This window comes from Protopterus annectens, chromosome 3.part0 (genome assembly GCF_019279795.1).
Source record: "Protopterus annectens isolate FY-2018-M chromosome 3.part0, PAN1.0, whole genome shotgun sequence".
Classification (NCBI taxonomy): Eukaryota; Metazoa; Chordata; order Ceratodontiformes; family Protopteridae; genus Protopterus; species Protopterus annectens.
The window spans coordinates 1,792,759,525-1,792,783,178 of record NC_056731.1 but is presented as its reverse complement, the minus strand read 5'-3'; the positions used below and the strand labels follow the sequence as shown (position 1 = coordinate 1,792,783,178).

At 35.4% G+C, this 23,654-nt stretch overlaps 1 protein-coding gene across 2 annotated transcripts in view; it reads left to right on the top strand.

The window, feature by feature from the left end:
* PI15 (peptidase inhibitor 15) overlaps positions 1–23,654 on the top strand; it is a 359,005-nt gene that overhangs the window by 281,348 nt on the left and 54,003 nt on the right. For both annotated transcript variants that reach the window (XM_044065836.1, XM_044065837.1), the window contains exon 4: positions 17,965–18,097. In XM_044065836.1, the coding sequence (XP_043921771.1) occupies positions 17,965–18,097 (133 nt within the window). The remainder of the gene's footprint in view (positions 1–17,964; positions 18,098–23,654) is intronic.

Genomic DNA, 23,654 nt, shown 5'->3' with positions numbered 1-23,654 from the left:
ACCCTTTCCAAACACGATATGGCTCAATGAGGAGAATAATAAATAAAACAAAGACAAACATTGGACTGGGAACACACATTGCACACTAAACACATAGTATACACTGAGCAGATAAATATGTAATTGTGTACAACATAAAGGGGTTTGTAGACAATATCAAGAGATTAAGCAGTATACACTCAAAAGGATATGATAAATATATACAGCATTTACATACTGAATTTGATATACGGCAATCATTGCCACATCTTAGTGATTATAATTAGGCTAGTTTCTCTAAAGCACTTGGAGAAGGCTTTATTTTTAAGACTCTTTTCAGTGATAATTTGAACTCTTCCAAAGCAGATAGTTGGTCAACACAGTTTGCAACTCTCCCTCATTTTGCAGAATGTCCCCTTATTTTGCCTCATTCTTCTGGTCTGCTCATAAAATTACAGGTTGACTGGTAAATCCTTAAGAATTGCAGTGAGTCATAGAAACTCCATGTTCCAATTTGCTTCACATTGGGATCTGCCATACTAAGATTTGTTCTTACAAAAATCTATGTGAAATAGTAACAAATCTCATTATTCAAAAATGCTAGCACAAGGAAATCATTATTAACCATGCTGTGGGCTTTCAAATTGAAGTCATTAGTAAGTGTTCCAGATTTTGCCCATGCTCCTCATTCTAGAGAGGAAAGATTATTATATTTAGATTTTTGTTTAAACAATTTCTAAGTTCTGAGGTATTTCTATGTGTTCTTTTTCAAAGGCTAAGACGCCATCACTTATTCTATTATACCTTAATGCAGTAACCATGCATTTTGGATCTTTAAACCATCGGTCAGTAGTTATACAGATATAAATGTCTTGCTAGCAGAAGAACCAGTGATTTTGTTGTTGAGTCTTCTTGTATTTTGGCCCTTCTGCACAACAGGAGGCTGTGCCCCCCACACTCCCACTAATTATATATACGAACTCTGAGGTGCCACTAAATTGGGGAAAAGGCAGGTTTTCTTATAGTTAATTTACTGGTAAGTAAGTAGTATGTTTCAGTTCAAAATGGTCGGCAGGCTGATCTATTGACCCTTTCCAAACACGATATGGCTCAATGAGGAGAATAATAAATAAAACAAAGACAAACATCATTTTTAATTTACCTTTCAACGCTGTTTCTACATTTTCTACGTTGGTTACGTGACTACGAGTGAGTTTCTAGCTACTGGATATTCTACTAAAGCCATGGCGGATATTGAGCTTCCCTATAAGCCCAGAAGTGAACACCGGGGCAAGGCAGCGATGGAAGCCAAGTTTAAACAGCATCTTGATGGGACTCTTACTACATTGTGGTCGCTAATAACTGAACAACTACCAGCTAATATGGGTGAGCATGATGTGGATTTTCAGAAAGCTAATTTAATACTTAATGACATAGAGAAACACTTTTATAAACTGAAACGTTTACAAATGCAAAGGCAGCATTTTCAATTTTGTTTAGATAATGCCATTATACCACGTGGGCTCAGGGTGTTCTCTATGCCTAGTCAAGGCAATGAATACCCAGAATTGCTGTCATTGTGGCAGCAGATAAATATTGAGACTAGCCGCAAATATTTACAACTGTTGATTAATTTCTTTAAACCTGAAGAACAAGCTCTAACAAGTAAAATCAATGATTTACAGCAACAGTTATTTAAAGACTATAGAGAGTTGGCTATACATGATTTATTTGACAATATACTTGACTGTGTATCTGCCTATGAGCGTAAACTATTTCAGCAGAAACAAAGTAAAGTTTCAAGGGACATACAGGATTTTAAAACAGGGCAAGTTTTTGTCTGGGAAAGGCGTGTCCCAGAAAGTATGCCTGCATCTGTTATCAAGCAAGGCAGCTTACCTCTTCAACAGCATAAGACTCTACAGAGCACTGGTAAAGTGGCCTCATCTCCTGCAGCTGTTTCTAATGTGCCAGAAATTGCAGGAGAGGCCCCAACCATTGCTAATGAATATGTTCACTCTGATACTATATCTGCTGATATTTGTCCTTCTACTAACTTAGCTGCTAGTAATGAGGAAATAGCAACTAGCAATGACTCTATAGATGTTATACATATAACGATAACAGTATGAATGAAAATGTAAATTTATATCCTACTGTGAATGTTGTTAAGAATAGACTGCTGAATGATCAAGAGCAGGTTGTTAGATCTAAAACAAATGAATTTAAAAAAGGAGCAGCTTTAAATCTTTCCTTCCCTTTAGCAATACCAGGAGAAGAACTTAAGCAGAACACGCTCGAACAGTCGAGGCGGCAAAAAGGAAATTTTCAGGAGCCACTCACCAATACAACGCTAAAGAAAATGTGGACAAATCACAACAAAATTTAGTTTTAATTTGTCCAGTGTTCGCTGTCACAGCATGACATTAATTTATTAGTCAAAGGACTAAGTTTCATTCCTCATAGCAATAGTATGCTAGATGAAACCATCATAGATGTTAGAATGTTTTGCAGAAATGTTATGCTCAAGTACATTTATAATGATACTTCTATTAATAAGATTGATAGTGAATTAACTACTGGCAATGATAAATTTGTGTTTAAGAATCTGAGTGACTATACACCAGTAAATCATCCATTAATTGAAGCATATTTACGCACTACAGAAGATGAGATTTATAAGTATTTTCATAAAAAGAGACTGAACAATTCTAATTTTATGTTTAATAATAATCTGTCATACCAAGAAAGAAAGAGCCTTCATAACTTAAGAAATGATTTAAATATAACAATTAGGCCAGCAGATAAAGGCTCTGGCATAGTGGTACTTGATACCATAGATTATCAGAATGAAATGTATAATATGTTAAGTGATGTGTTTTATACAAGAATTGATTTTACTAAGGTCCATGAAATGTGTGCATATGTACATGATATTTTAACAGATATTTATAGAAGTAATTTAATAAATAGAAATGAGTTCAATTATTTATATATTAAGATGCCTACCATCCCAGTTATACATGGAATACCCAAAATACACAAAAGCATTACTAAGCCACCCATGAGACCTATAGTCTCAGGGCAAGGACGGGTTACGGAGCACTTGTCAGTTTTATTGAGAAACATTTAAGGTGTAGTATAAAGAATAATGAATGTGTATTATGGATTCTAAACAGTTTTTAACAGATTTGTACTATATTAATAATCAAATGGATAGTATCCAAAATCTGATTTTAGTAACTTTGGATATACAATCATTGTTTACAGTCATCCCTAATGATCTTGGTCTAACTTATGTTAGTAAATATCTTACAGAACATAGTACCTATGGCAATGTTTTAATTGACTTGTTGGTACATTTCCTTGAGCTAGTGCTGGAAAATAATGTGTTTATGTTTACTGATAATATTTATCAGCAATTAGACGGCGTAGCTATGGGCACTCCTTGTGCCAACAGCTACGCCAATATGTTCCTAGCTTACTGGGAAGAACAGTTATTATTCAAAGAATACATGTTTAAGAAATATGTAAGATTTTATAGACGTTTTGTGGATGACGTGTTTATTCTATGGGATGGTAATATAGAAGAATTGCTTAGTTTCAATATGGTTTTGAATAACATTACACCATGTTTGAAATTTACAATGAAATATTCATTATTGAAAATTGAATTTTTAGATTTATATGTCGAAAACTTCGAATGTGGAATGTTTAACACTGGGATTTTTAGGAAACCCTGTTATAGGAACACTTTACTATTCAGAACTAGAATGCATCCTCAGTATGTTTTCAGTAACATAGTCAAAGGACAGACCCTACGAATGTCTAGGTTGAATTCCAATGACAAAGGCTTTATGGCAGACTTATATGACTTGGGAGAGAAGTTTGCTGAGAGAGGTTATAATTCTACGGAGGTAGATTTACAATTTGATAATGCTCTAAGTTTACGTTTGACATCAGGTACCCCATATTTTGGGCCCAAGCCTATAGTAATGAATGATGTCAAAGAAGTCACAAATGCAAAAGTTAGGTTTCTGACTTCATATACAGCAGATAATAAACAAATTAGAGAGATCATCTCCAAAAATTGGAACATACTACAAACTGATGTCATATTGACAAACATTGTAGGTGATTCTCCGTCCTTTACCTATAGGAATAAGAAGAATCTTAAAAGATTGCTTTGTTATCCACCAAACAAGAATACGCACCCGAGTCTTAGTTATGGAACCACACCTTGTGGACAATGCAACTTTTGCTCCTCAATAGATTCTAGCATAGTATTTATACATCCAGATACACAGAGGAAATATATACCCGAGCCAATGCCAACTGTATGACACCTGATGTCATATACCTTGCTGTATGTGAACTGTGTTCATGTTTCTATGTTGGTAAAACGAATAGGGTATTAAGAGACAGAATAAGGGAACACTGTTATAATATAAAGAAAGGTAATCTGCAGAATGCATTGGCCAAGCATGTGACACAAACAAGTCCTGAACACAAGTTCATGTTTAGGGCGCTGGAGAAAATGAATGTTAATGTAAGAGGAGGTGACATCATGAATCATACCGAAGATAGAGAAAGTAGGTGGATTATTTTGCTGAGAGCTGATAAAGGTCATGGTTTAAATGAAAGGGCATCTATCAGACCACACCTAAAGAAACGTAGGCACACTAAGTTCTGAAATTTTTAAGAATTCAATATGCTCTGATATTTGTTCCCATACATATACATACACATACATATATCACATTTTTGGGTAATTTATTCATTTTATATTGTAATACTGTTAATGTTAATGGTTTTAGCTTCATTTTTAGACAATAACTTATTTATTTATTCATTTATTTATTTATATTTTTGTACACATTCATTCATTCTTTTATATTTAGATACATATATTTATTAAGACACTACATTTATATACACATTTTTATACATATGCAGATATACATCTTTGTTTATGCGCTGACCTTATTATACCAAGTATCACTTTGGTTGATAATAGTTCTTTCGACTTGTATATGGTTTCATGTTTTTGATGGCATCTACTATGTATAGTTTCTAAGTTGCCTCGTATTATTAATAATATGACTATCACATGCAGTTATGTATTAGGCTGTATACACTTTCGTACTTGATAGTATGCTGCTCACAACATGTTCTTATATTTACTTCAATTTTTATTGTTTCTTATGGAATGAAGTTATTTTAATTTTTAAAAGTAATATGCATACACCATTGTTTATTTCTGTTGCATCTTGAGATGATTTTATGTTTATATATTTAGTTTTTAGGTTTTATGGCGCTTCTGCTTTAAAAGTTGGTTGATTAATTAACATGCAGATATTTAAAGCACATGGTTCCTGTGCTTCCTGTTTGTGATCTGAAGAAGCTACTAGTTAGTGAAAGTGCTTATCGTGGTTTATCTGTGTAATAAACTGAATTATTTGTCTCAGAAGACCGGATTACTTGGATTTTTTACACATAGAAGGTTATTTCTCACTCTGTCAACGCTTGCTTGAGTTATTTATCCATTTACTTATCATTTTTATAAGCAAGCGTGCTGTGGCAGTAACCAGCATTTTTAATTTACCTTTCAAAGACAAACATTGGACTGGGAACACACATTGCACACTAAACACATAGTATACACTGAGCAGATAAATATGTAATTGTGTACAACATAAAGGGGTTTGTATACAATATCAAGAGATTAAGCAGTGTACACTCAAAAGGATATGATAAATATATACAGCATTTACATACTGAATTTGATGTACGGCAATCATTGCCACATCTTAGTGATTATAATTAGGCTATTTTCTCTAAAGCACTTGGAGAAGGCTTTATTTTTAAGACTCTTTTCAGTGATAATTTGAACTGTTCCAAAGCAGATAGTTGGTCAACACAGTTTGCAACTCTCCCTCATTTTGCAGAATGTCCCCTTATTTTGCCACATTCTTCTGGTCTGCTCATAAAATTACAGGTTGGCTGGTAAATCCTTAAGAATTGCAGTGAGTCATAGAAACTCCATGTTCCAATTTGCTTCACATTGGGATCTGCCATACTAAGATTTGTTCTTACAAAAATCTATGTGAAATAGTAGCAAATCTCATTATTCAAAAATGCTAGCACAAGGAAATCATTATTAACCATGCTGTGGACTTTCAAATTGAAGTCATTAGTAAGTGTTCCAGATTTTGCCCATGCTCCTCATTCTAGAGAGGAAAGATTATTATATTTAGATTTTTGTTTAAACAATTTCTAAGTTCTGAGGTATTTCTATGTGTTCTTTTTCAAAGGCTAAGAGGCCATCACTTATTCTATTATACCTTAATGCAGTAACCATGCATTTTGGATCTTTAAACCATCGGTCAGTAGTTGTACAGATATAAATGTCTTGCTAGCAGAAGAACGCTTCAAAACCAGTGATTTTGTTGTTGAGTCTTCTTGTATTTTGGCCCTTCTGCACAACAGGAGGATTCACTGAACAGTGGGCATTACTAATGTGGGAGGCTGTGCCCCCCACACTCCCACTAATTATATATACGAACTCTGAGGTGCCACTAAATTGGGGAAAAGGCAGGTTTTCTTATAGTTAATTTATTGGTAAGTAAGTAGTATGTTTCAGTTCTGTTATATTGGCCAACAATGGCCATTCAATGATTTTAATTTTGGAGATATGCTTATTTAGTAAAAGTAACATTCAATGTTTAAGGTTCAGGGAATGGCTGTTTGATGCAAGTTGCATTCAATGACTGAACATACACCCATGCCACACAACTGTTGTGATGCCACTTCACAAATGTGGACAGACCAGTGACTCAGGAAACCATAGACCAATTATCCTTGCTAATCTTATCTGCAGTGCCATGGAACATCTCATAACTGGCCTAATTAACTATGACATTAAAATCATATAAGGCTTGACTCCAAGCAATTTGGCTTTGTTAAGGGTAAATCTTGCCTAATGAATCTGGTCAACTTCTTTGAGAGACTAACACAAGCCATGGACTGTGGACATGCTGTTCATAAGCATACCTTGACCTGGTTAAGTCTTTTGCATCATACCCCTGTGCTAATATAATAATCAAGTTGCTCAAGCTCTAAATTGTCTGCTACGTACTTAGGTGGATAGCAGATTGGGGGAGGGATATAGAACCAATGTAGTAAGGACGGATGGTGCATGCTCATTGAACATGAGGGTGATCAGTGATGTTCCTCAGAGGTCCATAAAGAGACCCAAACTGTTTAGCATCTATTTTACATATATACAAATTACAAAGGGAAATCTATGGCAAACCCAATTAATGGACAACTGCAATCCTGGTGTCATCCTCAAATTTCTTCAGATACACAGAAGCTCTAACTGGACCTCACATGCCAACAACTTGTGCTCAAAAATGGGTTAAAACTAAATGCTAAAAGGTGAAGTATCATTACATTTGGTAAACAATCCATTCATCCATCCTATAATATAGATAACTCCCTGCCTCAAAATGAAAAGTGTGGTAAGAGACCTTACAACATAAGTAGATAATTCCTTTGCCTTTGAATATCGTGTTAGAACAACGGTTAGAAAATCCTTTTATCTGGCACAGTTAATTGCAAAAGGTGTTATATATAGATCTGTGGAAGTTCTTATCCTCCCTTAACACCATTAACATATATAAATCTTGATAAATGCTCAGTTTTTTTAATTTGACATTTTTAAAGAAACATCACACCTTGACTCCCCGTTTCAAACATTTCTGTTTTTTTTTTGTATACTATAAACATCCATACATTGTGTTTTCAAACACAGATAAGTGTGTCTTTCTTCTAGACTATCAAAAATGTCTATTCTGTATTGAGCAGACCTATTATTGAATGTAATGCCCCTTTTATGATGTATCCTACAAGTCGTATCAAGCAACTGGAGAGACTCCCAGAGGTTTCTAACTTCAAAGGACACATGCTTAAAAGACAAGAGCTGCCAGGAGAGGCTGGAAACACTTTCCCTTTATTCAGTGTTGTGCAAACTCCTTAAGAGTGCAATATGCCATGAATTTTGTGCCATTAGGGATATAGTAGTCCAAGACATTGTAAACCTCCACAAATGAAGCAACCCCACTAACACTACAACCTGAGATCTCAACCTACTTCAGCAAATAAACAAAACTTGGTAGACAGACATTTGTCACACACTTACCCCTTCTCTGGAACAAACCTCCACTCCAAATTAAGCAATGCAATACACTTTCTTCTTTCAAAAAGGAGTTAAACAACTGGATGGGTGTTGAAAAATTCACCCATGCTATGAATGGCATGTCGCTTCTTGGAAAATAAGGTAAGGACTAAGGGGGAGGTACCGGCAAGGTATAAGTGGCCACATGGCCTATTTGCCTTGCATCTTCAATGATTAAGCTATGGAGCAGCTGCTTGATGCTCAGTGAATGTCCCTTAATATTTAAAAAAGCCAACATTTGTGGGAGTTGTAAATACTTAATGCTCTACAAACCACTAACTGCAAATTAGGATTTCTTGAGGTCCTCAGCTATCCACTTTCTTTTCTGGTGAAGCTAACACACATATTCTCCATACAACAATTTTATGCTGGAGCAAGCTATTATTGTAGTAACTATACCCTTACACTGCAGCCTTTTTACAGCAGCAAAATCCTGACTTAAGCCATATCCTTTACACTTTACACCCACCTTTCTCCACACGTTCCTGTTTTTGTGATGTGAATGAGTATGTCAGTTGGAGGCAGAATGTCTTCTTTTTTTTCTCTTTTTTTTTCTTTACTCTTTCTTAGAGTTGATTGTACCACATTATTGTTTTAGAACTGATGAATTGTTCTGATGGAGACAGATTATTTTCTGGTCATCTGCAGAGTGTTTTTTTATTAAAAATAATAATATAACAATACAATTTAAACTACTCAACAAACTTGTAGAATTCTTGCTGTGCTCTTTGCCATGAGGTTCCTGATAAATCATCTATGTCTGGTCTTCAAGACCGAATTTATAGGTTAAATGTAATATCCCATCAGAAACATTCATTAACCAGTAGTATTAAATAACTGTAAATGCATGATTATTAAATTCCACAAACTGCATCTTATTTTGACATTTTTTGCAACCCATTTTCTATTTTTATTTCATCCTCATGCTCACTTATATACTGTTTACCCAAATGCCCAAATGATTAGAAAAAAAATCTACTAAGTATGCTAGCATTATTATATAATCTATTTCAGGGATAGATTTGCTCAGAAATATGAATAAGCAGATGCACTTTTAGCATTCTCCATTGTAATAGTTCTTTACATTTAAAATATCCATTGCATTTCTCTTTTATTTCCTTCATAATAGTGCTTGCAAAATCATCTACTACTATTATGTTCACTTGAACACAAGTCTTTTTCTTCTCTGCCACACTTAAGAACTTTTGCATTAGTTTCTTCTCGTATATTTTCGATGACAGTTTCTACAGTTTCCATTCTTTTATGCTATGTCCCATTTTTCAACACCTACACTTATTACATTCACCAGTTAAATGCAATGTGTCCCCAGAAAAAAATATACTTTAAAACCTTACTAACACCATTGATATATATAACTCTTGATAAATGCTCAGTTTTTTAATTTGACATTTTTAAAGAAAGATCACACCTTGACTCCCCGTTTCAAACATTTCTGCTTTTTTTGTATACTATAAACATCCATACATTGTGTTTTCAAACACAGATACGTGTGTCTTTCTTTTAGAATATCAAAAATGTCTATTCTGAATTATGTATTAACCTTTTTTCCTTAAATGCAATTTCTGTCCAGTAATAACACATTTGTTCCATGGATATAATGATATCTTTTTCTTCACACACAAGTCAAAAAATAAAATTTCCTGATGTAGGAGACTTAATTTCTGATGATTTTATTCCTGAAGGATACTGTTGAAATAAGGACCTGTCTAAACTCATGTCTGCTTAGCATGTTATCCTTACTGTAATCCATTTGCAGTCGCATATGAATTCCTTATATTATTATGTAATTGATGACATTCTACAATTTGTTCTGGTGGGCCTCACATACCTTCTATGACATTCCTCACTAAAGTATTACTGATGTCCGTTCTGTTTCTTCTCTTATATGATTAATTTTGCATTAGACTTTTCCTTGGACTGTGTAAGGGGAATATACTTTTCCACTACATCCAGCAATAAAAGAGTAGCTTTATTTTTAGGTTCTATCTGTTCCTACATTGTTAGCAAAACATAATCCCCTAAGCCTTTTGTTTGAGTTTTTATTTGTACATCCTTTGCACTTTGTGATACTGTCTTCTCATTCATCATTTTCTTTTTCAGTACAGAACCTGTGACCACCTCTATCATGCCTTCCCATCTGAGGCTGTGACATGGTTCAATCTGCAGCACCACTTCTGTCATGAAAACAATAGGGTAATTTCTCTAGTGGTTTGGCCAGATTTCCCCTAATCAGCATGGCCATGCCTGGGGTTCTACCAAATAAATAAGCCATAGGCCTAATGGGACTAAATGGATCAACAAAACATAAGTCAAATGAAATAAAATGCATAAAAATCAGTAAGATATGAAAGCAAATTGTGAAGTGTGTTCAGAAAGTGATTATTTTTATTGGTTCTCCTCAAAATATTGAGGATGATGGCCTGAATGTGCACAATGTCATTAAAAAATGTTGGATATCCATTTCTACAAATTTGATGTATTATGTATGCTTTAATCTCCCATGCTTATTCCCATCTACATATATTGTCACTTCTTGCCTAGAGAAGAGGTGAACACATATTTTTTTTTACACAAAAATTAAATATTTGCCTTTTCTTCTTTGTTGGTGTATTTGTAAAAGAGTGTTATTTTCAAAACACAGTGCTCAAATATGTATTGTTTATGCATACGTAGAAGAAATTACTCCCTTTTTATTATATTGATTTTATGTAAAATGAAATATTTAATGCATTCCACTATTATAAGACTGTGCTAAGCTGCAGTTATAATTAGTCTGAGCTTCCATCTCTTAAGTACCCAAGGCTTGTTAGCAGCCATAACTCGGGTAAAAGTCCTGCTCCACCCACATTATTCTTTAATTATTTCCAGGTAAGCAATGTATAATTTATGTTAGAATCCATACATATAATTATGTATGGATTCTCTTCCTTTAAGTCTATCCAATTGCTGAAATGACTGCTGTGTTTCTGAATATATTAAAAAAACACCACTTAAACATTGCACAGTTTTGAAGGAAAAGTGTACATTCTTCATAGATTAATGACGTTGAATGGCTTCTAGTACAGGGTAATTTCAGATGCTATTTAACACTGTACATACAGTTATAGTAAAAGAAATGGATGCAGATGACATCACTGACTCATTCCCTTCAATTATATGAAAGAACACAATAGGATAACAATATAATATTATAGATGGATGACTCTTGTATGAACCTCCAATTAAAACCAAACATTTTGCTGAAAATCCCATAAGTGCTAAAATGAAACAAATCTAGTACCAATTAATCTTATTGAATGGTCTCTTTGCGTAAATTAAATCGCTCCTCATTACCTTTCTATGCACTTCAAGGTAAGGAAGGCAGGAAGGACCAAATGATCATGACCAACCAATAATCTGCTGATAACAAGCTTTTCAGGTAGTTGTTAATTAGTGAGAACCACGATACAAGTAAACTGGCAACTAATAATTAGAGGAATGCTCTCCGGTGGGTTTGAGTTACTGATAATGAAATAGATCTCTATAGGTTGTGCTTTCTTGCCATGGAATTTGATAAGTTTTTCTTGTACTCTGCATATACATTTCTAGAGCATGCCTGCTCAACTTGGTCGACTTCATTGAGTCAGTCACCAGAGCTGTGGATGAGGACAAGGTGAGTCATACAGCCTACCTTCATTTGGCCAAGGCTTTTGATACCATTCCCCACTCAGGAATCACAGAAAAACTCACTAAGCTAGGCATCAACCCGTATATCACTAGGTGGGTTGCACACTGGCTCACAGATAGAACCTACAGTGTGAAAGTAACTGACTCCAAGTCAGACTGCTGACTAGTCGCGAGTGTAGTCCCACAGTTTTGGTCCTGGGTCCTCTACTGTTCGTTATCTACTTCTCTGAACTGAAGTCCAGGCCAACTCGAAGGGACTCTGGCTAACAAAGTTTGCAGACGATTGCAAGTTGGGAGCTATTATTAACTCCCCAAGTGATGTTGACATCCTAGAGAATGGCCTCACTGAGACCAACGACTGGTGTCAGAACCATGGCCTTAAGCTCAATGCCAAAAAATGTGTGATCATCTCCTTTGGGAAAAACCCAGTTCCCATGAATTACCACACTGATGGTAGTCCACTGAACACAGAAGACATTATAAGAGATCTGGGAACACAGGTTGACAGCAACCTCTCTTTTGATCACCACATTACCACTGTGGTAAGAAAGTCCTTCTATGTGGCACATCTCATTACTAAGGGTTTTGCATCCAGGAAGAAAGAGGTCATTGTCTCCCTCTACTCTTCCCTCATTAGGCCACTCATCGAGTATAATGCCCCATTTGGCATGTACCTCACTAGTCACCTGCAACAACTGGAGACACCGCAAAAGTACATCACAAAGAGAATCCTAGGACTTAAACACTTGTCCTATATGGACAGACTCAAAAAACTCCAACTATTCTCTGTCTCATATTGTCTACTTAGAGGTGATCTCTGCTTGACTTACAAAGCCATGTCTGACCCAGCTCTGTTAGAAATGCTATATCTAAAGAAATCCCAATCCCTCCACACCACATGCTCCAGAGACCTTAACCTCATTACCACAATTAACAGAACATGCTGGAGGGAGACGTTCATAACCCAGAGACTGCCCATGCTCTGGAATAGACTTCACATACATGTCAAGCAGAGTACCTCACTAGCCCTCTTCAAGAGAAATCTTGATGAGTGGATGGGAAACAGAAGATTCACACTGGGGATTACTCCAGTGGTTCTACTCGACAGAGGCACTGGGAACTAAGGTTGGTTGGCATTATGCCAGGGTAGTCCTATGGGCTAGGCTTGTAAAGGCCCCAGGGATATTAGCCTAGTGCACACCTATGAACCTATATATATATATATATATATATATATATATATATATATATATATATATATGGGTCCAATTTTTAATTTTGAAATTACAGCATCCCGAAGTTCTATGTATCGAACCAAGAACCTCAAGATCTTGTAATCTCGAAATTAATAAAAAATAATTAAAATCATGTAAAACTATGTTTTTGCAGGGGGGCAAGCCCCCCTGCACCTCCCACATGGGGGGATGCGGCTCCATACCCCCTGCACCTTAAATATACTAACTCCGAGATCACTCTACAGAGAAGAGAATGGTAATTTGGTTTGCTAGACAGTGCATAATGGGAACATTACCATTCTCTTCACTGTAGCGCAATCTCAGGGTTAGTATATTTAAGGTGTAGGGAGTGTGGGGGTGCAGGGGGGCCCTCTGCAAAAACCTTGTGTAACATGTTTTTTTTTTTTCTATTCACTTTTTGATTTCGAAATTTTATAATGTTGAGATTATGGGTTAGATTTTATGCATCTCGACATTATGGCATTTCGAAATTAAAACGTGGACCCCTATATATATATATATATATATATATATATATATATATATATATATATATATATATGTATATATGAAATATGTATTGCTCTAGTGAACTTGTTTTATATTAATTATCTCTTGCCTCAGTCTCTTTCACTGCTTACTACTGTATTAAAATCAGTGGAAGAATGTGGTACATGCAGACACATATCCAAATTATGGATGCAGTTTGGATAGCCTTACTTTTCTTTCTGACACTGACATTCATACGGGAGTATAGTGAAATAACTGAGTCAGTGATATAATTCTAAGGAAAAACAACCAAACTGTTCCATTTGTAAAATTAAAGTCTGCAGTGTTTTCAATTTTTAGTTTTGGCATTATGTGCTTTAATTTACATTATGTTGTTTTTCTGCTGGTGATTAGAAACATTTATGTGTAATTTATATTCATTAAATAAGCCCTTTATTGTCACTTTAAGCAAATACTTAGTTGGTAATGGATATCAGCCAGCTTGCAAGTCTTTGAAGGACTTCTTATAAGATTTTAGGAAAAAAGTAATAGTGATCCCTAGAATGTCAGGACAATGAAGTGATAAAGATAAAGTTAATTAGCAAGCAGCCTTATAAGATACTGATAGTTGCTTGAGCATGAATGTCCGACAGAGCAAAGCTCATTTTCAGTAGAGGCCTGACGAGAAAAGCTCCAGCAGACATATTTAAGATACTCATGTATAAGCAGTTTTTACAAAGATATATTAAAAAGATTGTTCTTAGACCTCTAGATACAAACAGGTAACTATTCTGAAGTGACTTTATACTATTATAAAACAGGTATGTCTTCTGTGGTGATATTACAAATTATATTAAATTCCAAGTACAAAACATTTAAATAAAGAGTGGGCAAAACAGACTCTTCACAAAACTGAATAATTCTGTTTTTTTGATGATAATGGGGAACTATGACTACTGCATTTAGTTTAACTGACATGCAGTTATTGACACCAAAGCACCTCATACCTTGAGCTGTCATTAGACAAAACAGTGACACTCACAAGGTTACAAAAGACTAAAAACATTTCCCCCCCATGCCCCACAATGTGGAAACAAGCCCCACAAACTATATAAGTACTAATTCTAAAATTGAACAAACCTGGCCCCAGTGGCCTAATGGATAAGGCATTGGCCTACTAAGCCAGGGATTTTGGGTCTGTGCCCCAAGTGGGGTAACATCATCTTTTGGGTTGTTGGTTGGCATAATTGTTAAAGTATATACCTTACAGAAAGTAGGTGTGGGGTTTGATTCTCAAATGGGGTACTGGCTAGGCTTAAATGACCCACAAGGGTAGTTACCTAGTACTAACCTATGAACCTAGGAGAAGAGGACTAGCTGCCATGAATGGACAAACAGCAGAGGTGCAGATGTTAATGTAAATAATAATTAATTAAAATGTGATCTTTAAAACAGCTGATAAAATGCCATACTAGTTTTAGCTGCAGATGACTTTATTTTTTCAAACATATCTCAAATGTTAGATTACCTAGCAAATGTGGCCCTGGTTTATTGTCATGCTCCTACAGGATTCATAATTACAAGTCCAGCTATATTTTGTGCATTCTGCCTTGAGCATCCCTTAAGAACTGCAATCATTATCAGAATGTCTGAGTTTGAATTTATAGGCTCAGCAGCAAGGGCAGCCCAAGAACTGGTTACTGGTTGTGCCCTTCTTCTGTACTCAACTACAGAACTACAGTATGAAGTGACCAGTAAACCACTTAATTTTCCTGCCTTGTAGAAACACTAATGTTTACAGTACAATGCTGACAGAGGGCAAATAAGTCACTTATGCTGACATCCATCTTGACATTCCTCTTTCCTTCCTCTGCCATAATGGTTCCCATTTTCTAATGTTTCCACATTGTAGTAGGTTCAGATGAATCTGCATGGATGAATTTGTAATGTGACTGCAGTATTCTTCTTTGCCTTATGAGATGTTGGCAGTTGTGCATCCATGGTGCTCTCTGTGGTAAGAAGGAAACTCATGTTTATTGGCGTTGTTTGTATTGTTAAGTGAGAACAGCCTAACATGGTTGGAGTTCATTTCCAGGGTTTGCAATATCTGTTTCTGCTGCTGTGTTGGTTTTAAGGATAACATGTTTTTAACCAACTAAAAGCTTGTAAGATATCTTAAAATACAAATAACAGACTCTTGTCATAAAAAGTCAACTGAAGTCATATGCAGAAACCATTTGCAATGTTAAATAATGTCCTTCATTGTGGATCATAGGACATAATGGACCTGCCAGGGGGTGGAAAACCTTATGTCTGAGGGGTCAGGCCTCACAGCAGCTCTGAGTGCTTAATTATTTCTCTGTAATAGTACACTTTTAGGCATTATTTACTATACAGTTGCAATGAAGGATGTGACAAATTCTAATGTAGCATTTTAAATGTCAGACTAGGCTTGCATCCAAGTTCTAGAGATTTCCTAAAACTGTAGATTAGATGGCACAATTAACAACTTCTGGCAAACAGGTGATTCAGGTTTTACTACTTGTTCCTAATGAATGAGGATGCCTAACGGAATACAAATACTTATGCATTGATTCCAGCCAACTAAGAAAGACGGCTAGTAATACGTTCTTTTTTTTTTTAAACAGCAAGCAGTGGTTGTAATTAGGACTCTTGGGTATGTAACTATCTGTGATACTTGTAATCTCAAAAACTGACCTGTCAGCTTTTCCATTGCAGTAATATTTCATTATTTTATCAGAGCAGAAAAATAAAACATTTATCTATTTACAAAAGAAAAAGAGTGGGAGTCCATGTGGGGCAGATAGGATAGAGTATAATGCATAGAAAAAGATTCTTTATGCATATTTATTTATATATATATATATATATATATATATATATATATATATATATATATATGTATGTATGTATATATATATATATATATATATATATATATATATATATATATATATATATATATATAGGAATGACATGTAATGTGAATGTTATTATAAGCTTATGGTTTTATTGCTTCATTGTTTTTTTGCTTTTCAAAGTACTATTCCTTTAAAGGGTTTATTGGTTAGTTTTGGAGGGCTTTTTTAGAGAAATGATTGGATGTAATGTGTATATGCTACTATTTAAATAGATTTTGGTTTAGTGATGGTTGTCTGATGAAGCAATTTTTATTGCGAAAGCGCTTACAAATAAATCAACTGTTTTATTGATGTACTGCCTCTGTGAATTTCCTTTTTTGGATTGTCTCCTTTTCCTCTGCACAAGGGATTTTTTTTACATTTTTTACTTTGTTTGTTTTGCTGCTGGGGTTTGTTTCATTCATTTATCTATTTAGGTTTATACTCTGGGCCCCGTACATAATCCCCAGCATCATCTTGGGTTTGCATTACCATAGATTACCTTCATGAATTGGCAACACAGACCACCCAGCCTTTTTTCATGCTTCACAACATAACTCAAGTTGTGTTGACATTGTTCTTCTTATATAACTTAAACAGCTGAGTCATTAACTTAAAGTGCTGAGTCATTCCCTTTATAGCATCACTCCTGGCATGGGTCTGAATACTTGGTCTCATCCCATAGTTCATTCTACCCATGGACAGACGTTACTGCATAATGACAACAACAGAAACAGCACCTTGCCATGCCATACTGCAAGACGCAAGGAAAGCAGGGGGAGCCCACAGGCTCATTAGTATAACACATGTGTAATAGCATGTTATAATTAACACATTGTTAAGTCTTGTTTGCTTGAAAACTCTATGCATAATTTTACTTGCTATTGGTTTACTTTTACAGAAAGAAAGTGGTCGTGGGTGCTACCTTCAAATAACAGAAAAAAATGCAGTGTTACCAGATATGCACTAACATTGTAATATCATTGCAAACTGTGCCCATTGTTAGCAGGACATTCATTTTTCTTGCTATGTTTGCTGTGGGCTGTATCATTTTCTAGTTAGGCTTGACCTTTAGATTTTACTATTGTCATTATACATGCTATATTTCCAAAAGTTCAGTACAACTGTGGAGTGAAAGAATTAAAATTCCTTTAATGAATGTACTTGCTGTTAACAAAAATCTATAAGTGAATATAAGAAACAATGTACATTCTTTAGAAATGTCTATATTTTCTGTATGAAATGCTCCAGAAGTGATTCTGTCTGCAAACTGTTCAAAAGTATATTTGCAAAAAGTGCACATTTTAACATGCATTGATTTCATTCATGTGTTTCTTCCTGTATGTACACATTTGTGCATCACAGTTCAGTTTTTGGGTAATTCCTTTTTGTTATGTGCTTTTATTTCATGCAGTTACCAGTCCATTCTGCAGCTTGTTAAACCATGGTACGATGAAGTTAAAGATTATGCATTCCCATACCCTCAAGAATGCAATCCCAGGTGCCCACTAAGATGCTACGGACCAATGTGCACACATTATACGCAGGTATGTGATTTTGTTCATATAAAACTCCCAAATATCCTATATAAATAAAACAGAAGCCACATATTATGTGGAAAATATCAAGGTGCCTGACCAAGAATGCTCTACATCCTGGAAAATCCTGCAAAACAGCCATTAGGTCAATAGGCACAAGTTTTTTTTCTTTCAAACCTTTTTTTGACATTTTTTTCTTCTGCCATACAAATAGACCTCACCCAGTCAGCCCAATGGCCAGTCTGTTCGTTTTTTTTACTCCATGGATTGGCTGGTTTGCATTGAAATTTGAGCTGATGTTGTGAACCACAGCATGTCCAGGATTTTTGCAGTAAGTTCATAACACCCCATTCCTATTGGTTAGCAGGAGTTCATCCAGTAGCAGGGCCTGCTGTACCTTTTATGTATAAGCACATTTCTTCATTCATACTGTGAGCTGCAGTGGTGTGTGTACAGAGAGACACAAATGCATAAAATATCAGGATTTGCAGGCAGAAATGAGAGCAATGTGGAAGAAAGATACGCAAACAGTTCCAATAGTAGTAGGAGCAACGGGTCTTATAAAAAAGAATCTACAGTCACGTTTAGACATGTTACCGATACATGTAACTCCATATGAATTGCAGAAGGAGTTATTACAGGGCACATTGCAGGTCCTGTGAAGAGCACTTCTGGCTGACATCAAAGATTGAAACAATACTAATTTCATGAACTTTAATCATACTTTGATTTAGAAATGGGGTCCATTCCCATCATGGTATTAGAAACCCAAAAGATTTGGAGAAATTAAAACTGAGAGCACAAAGAGAGAATGTAGACCAGAAGATTAGTAAAGCAGATGTTAAAAAAGTAGAAGTTGAAGTTATGGAGTGCTTGCGAAGTGAAGGATTTAGTGTAGAATGTCTAACACAGGTTATATCACAGCATGTTTGAACAACGAGTCCCACCAAGAAAGGAGAAACAGGATGAGCAGGAGACATCTGAAGAAGAAATATGGACATGGGAAAGAAAGAGATTCAGTATGGTGCAATGTTTATGCACAGGAGAAAGCAAAACTAATGAATACAAAAAGAGCAGCACCAAAGAGATTTGAAGAGAAATAAAGGCAAAGGCAACTAGATATGGAAAATTTTGCAATACAAAAAAATAAGAAAACAAAGAGGAAAAGTAGAAAAGAGGATTAGTAATGGAGAAGTTAAAGAAATAGAAACTAAGATTATGGATTAACTGCAAAGTGAAGGGTTAAGCGTAGAAAATCTAACTCTGATAACATCACAGCAGGGTAAAACAATGGATCCCCAAATTAAAGAGAAACCAGTGGAGTGGGAAACATCTGATCAGTTGCCATATGAAGATACTTTGGAGTCTTCCACAGGAAACCAGTACAAAAGTTCAGTTGCAGTTGCATAGCAAGGGAAGGAACAGGAAACCGTCGCAACTCTGACGCAGTCAATGTTGTGGAGTTATAGGCCAGTGAGTTCCCATATGAAAGAGCAATGGATGACACATGATGAAACTGAAGAGACTGGTACAAGAAGATGCTCTGGAACTTTCTATAAAATACCTGCAGGAAATTGAGAACAAAGAATGTGTCGTCAGTATGGAAGAAAATGATCTAAGAGAAGAATTGCTTGATTTAATAGAGATGGACAGACATATTAAGATCAATGAAAGAAATACACTACAGAAAAATCTGTGAAACCCAAGAAGTTAAAAGTTTGATAAAACAAATAACACAGTAATTAGGACTGTTCATAAAGATTCATGTGATATAACAGAAGTAAATAGGATATATTACTGTGCAGCTAAATTAATAACAGATAAAGACTTGCCACAAAAAAACAGGGCAGTGTTTGGAAATGAAAGTGAGAAATCAAATGCCATGATGGAAGTATTGAATAGAGAAATTATAAAGCAATTAAGAAAAGAAGGTCACTGTTGTAAGAGTATGGAGGAGAGAAGAGATCAACAAAAATACTCAGAAAGACATGATAAAAACAATTCACATTATCAGAACAGATTAGGATCTATTGTGCATTATCACAAATAATAAACTAAAAATATCACCACATGTAGAAAAACTTACTGATGACCCAAACACGGTTTATAGAGAACTGGGAAACAAGACAAAAGGAATTGAAACAGCACCAAAAAAGAAGACATAGATACATTTTTGGAGAAATATCTATGAAATTGCTGTGGCACATAACAAAGATGCTAAATGGATAAAAGAACTAAAAAAAGAATAAGAAGTTCAAATGTGCAGGATATGAAATGGGTTGAAGTAACAACCAAAGAGATTGAAACAAAATTAAGAAAAGCCTCTTATTGGAAAACCCCAGGCCCAAATGCAGCACCTAACTTCTGGCTAAAAGTATTTACATCTTTACATGAAGATTTAGCCATGAGTAAGAACTATTTATATGAGCACCTCTAGCAGACATCAACCTAGATAAAACAGGAAAAACAATACCCCTAATTAAGAACAAGCTTGCAAGTTATCATAAAAAAAGTACACCAATAACTTGCCTTCTGACGATTTATAAAATACACACTAGAATTGATGCTGACAGAGTTTATAGTCATTTAGAAGAAAACAAAGTCATGGCAGTAGAACAAAAGGGTAACAAAAAAGTCGTATGGAACAAAGAATCATTTGTTGTTAAATAAAGTCAGAGTGGAGAACTGTAAAAAGGAGAAGAACCTAAGTATGGCATGGATAGACTACAGAAAAACATTTGGCAATATCCCACACTCATGGATAAAAGAGTGCTTAAAAATGTATGAGATATACCCTACACTGATTGAATACATTACTATAACCATGAAATGGTGGCAAGCCACTTTGCAGTTAAGCCATGATAAAAGACATATTATTGTTCCGGGGATACAAATTCAAAGGGGATACTCCAGGGTAACTCTTTGTCATTGCTCCTGTTTGTCTTCCCTTTGCCCATTACATTGTCTACTTAACAGATTAGGTCATGGCTACAATGTGGCTGCTAGACAACAACAAAGTATAAACACTTCTCATCTTCTTTTTCTGAATGATTTAAAACTGTTTAGCTCATCAGATGAGGAACTGAAAGCACAGCTGCAAGTGGTCAAAACGTTTTCAGATGATATAAGAATGTTCAAAAGCAGCCTTTAAAGCAGGAAAGCTCCAGCACCAAGGAAACATCAGTTTGGGACAGGAATGTGATATAAAAGAACTTGAGCAAGATGGGAGTGTATAAATATTTGGGAACTGATGAAGGATCAACAATAAAATATGAACAATGTGAACAAAACTTAGTAAGGAATATTTTAGATGACTAAAATTAATACTGAAAACAGCATTGACATCAAGGAATAAAGTCCAAGCTATAAACCCATTTGCTCTTCCTGTCCTAAATTACAGTTTTGGAGGGACTGCCTGCTCCCAAAAAGGCATTGTATTGGTTGGACAGGAAAACAAATAGGATGCTTCATGCTTATCAAATGATTTATAAAAATCAGTATATACCAAGACTACATATTCCCTGTTCTGAAGGAGGTATGGGCCTCCTCGAAATTGCTTACATATATATCTCCAATTGCAGGGTTGCACACATAACTGCTGATCTCACAAGATTCAAACATAGTGAAAGTTTTGCAAAAAAACGGAGACCAGCACCCGGAGGGCAAGAGCAATGAAGTTTATTAAGAACCAGACCGGTTTCAGCAAAATGCTTTCATCAGTGGGTAAACAGTAGTAACATAGCAGATCCTGTTATTTATAATCAATCCAACAATGCAGTCCTGACATCACTTCCTTACAAGAGTAAAAGTATAAAAATATGTATGAAATAAGAAATATGAAATGACAAATAATCTAATAATGAGAGGCAAACATGCTCGGAATATGCATTTTGAGGAGTATGTTATACATAAATCAAACAAGAGATGTTATAATTTATCATTCAGACCAGGTGGAAACAGACCACCTAATTTAACAATCCATCTCTTTTCTTTATTGTTTAATAAATTGTGCCATCCAGTTTTGAAAGATCTGTTTCCTGAGATTTTGTCAATAACAGTGAAGGTGAATTTGGCTGTTTTGTGGATCAAAGTGTGTCTATATAGAGCATTGGTGAGTCTGGCATTCCTGATGTCCCCTAAATGTTCGGATATACGGATTCTGAATTGTCTGGAGGTTTGCCCTATATAAAAAGCTTGGCATGAGCATGTGGCCAAATATATTACCCAATCCGTGCCACAACTGGCAAAACAATTAATATTGTACAGTTGTCCAGTGTTTTTACTGGTAAAATTTTTGGTCTTAAAGATGTATTGGCAAAAAGAACAGTGATCACAGGGGTAACATCCAACCAGTTTCTCCCCTGATAATGTAGTTTGTTGAGGTTGAGTGTCATGATATGTGATTTTTTTGTAGTGGGAGAAATAGGATCCAAGGGTTTTGCCTTTCCGATAAGAAAAAAGGCATCTATCCCCTAACCAGTCATCCAACCGTGTGTTGGTTTTAAGTATATTCCAATGTTGATTAATAACATCCCTTAATTGTCCCATACTCCTGCCAAAAGTAGTAACCAATCTAAGTTTATCTTGGTAAGAATTGCTAATTTTAGGTTTGTATATCGAGAGATTATCCCTAGATGTTTTTTACTCCATTGTAAGGCTGAAATAATATTTTGTGTGTCATAACCCCTCTGCAAAAATCTATTGGAGAGGTCATTTTGGCAATGGGCAAGATCCTCCTGTGATGAATATATTCTCTTGATTTTCATGAACTGTGATTTTGGAATATATTTAATAATATGCATAGGGTGAAGACTGGAAGAGTGTAATAAACTATTATATTGGGGATATTTCCTGTGAACCGTTGTACGTAAGGTGTTATCTGCTTCCCTTTGTCGATGAACATCCAAAAAGTCAATTTGATGCAGGTTGTGGCTTGCAGGTTCTGAAGAAGCCCATAAGGTTTTGGGTGAAAGCGCTTAACCAGTGTTCACCAAGGTTGTCAAAGTTAGTTATTTTTTGCGTATGGTCATTTGTTTTTCGCATTTTGAATTTTAACGCATATAGCATTCGCGTGCTTTAAGTGTGCGAAACAGCAGTAGTTTTTATTGCGAGTTTAGTTACCACTAACTCGTAACAACAAATGTAATGGTTCAATAAATCAGTTTTTAATACATCTGACTGGCGTGCTGCTCAGAAGAACTATAGAAATCATATAGACTACAGTCGCTGATTCTTTGGTACAAGTGGTAACATTGTATAGCGAAAGGGATTTATATCGCTATCAACAGTTTGGCCATACAACAGAACCGGAGGTGATACAAACCAAAAGTACAGATTGTGAAGTTCATTATATATAATATGTTCTTCAACATACCCCATGAATAGATCCACATATATTGGTGCGAATGATGCTCCCATGGCAGTACCTTGAATCTGCCAATAACATTGATTTTGAAAATAAAAATCATTCTTTGTGAGAACATGTTCCACCATACATGTTAGTAATGTGTTAAAACCCGGATCATAGAGGTTTATTCTGTTGAGCCAATATTGTAAAGCTGTTAAA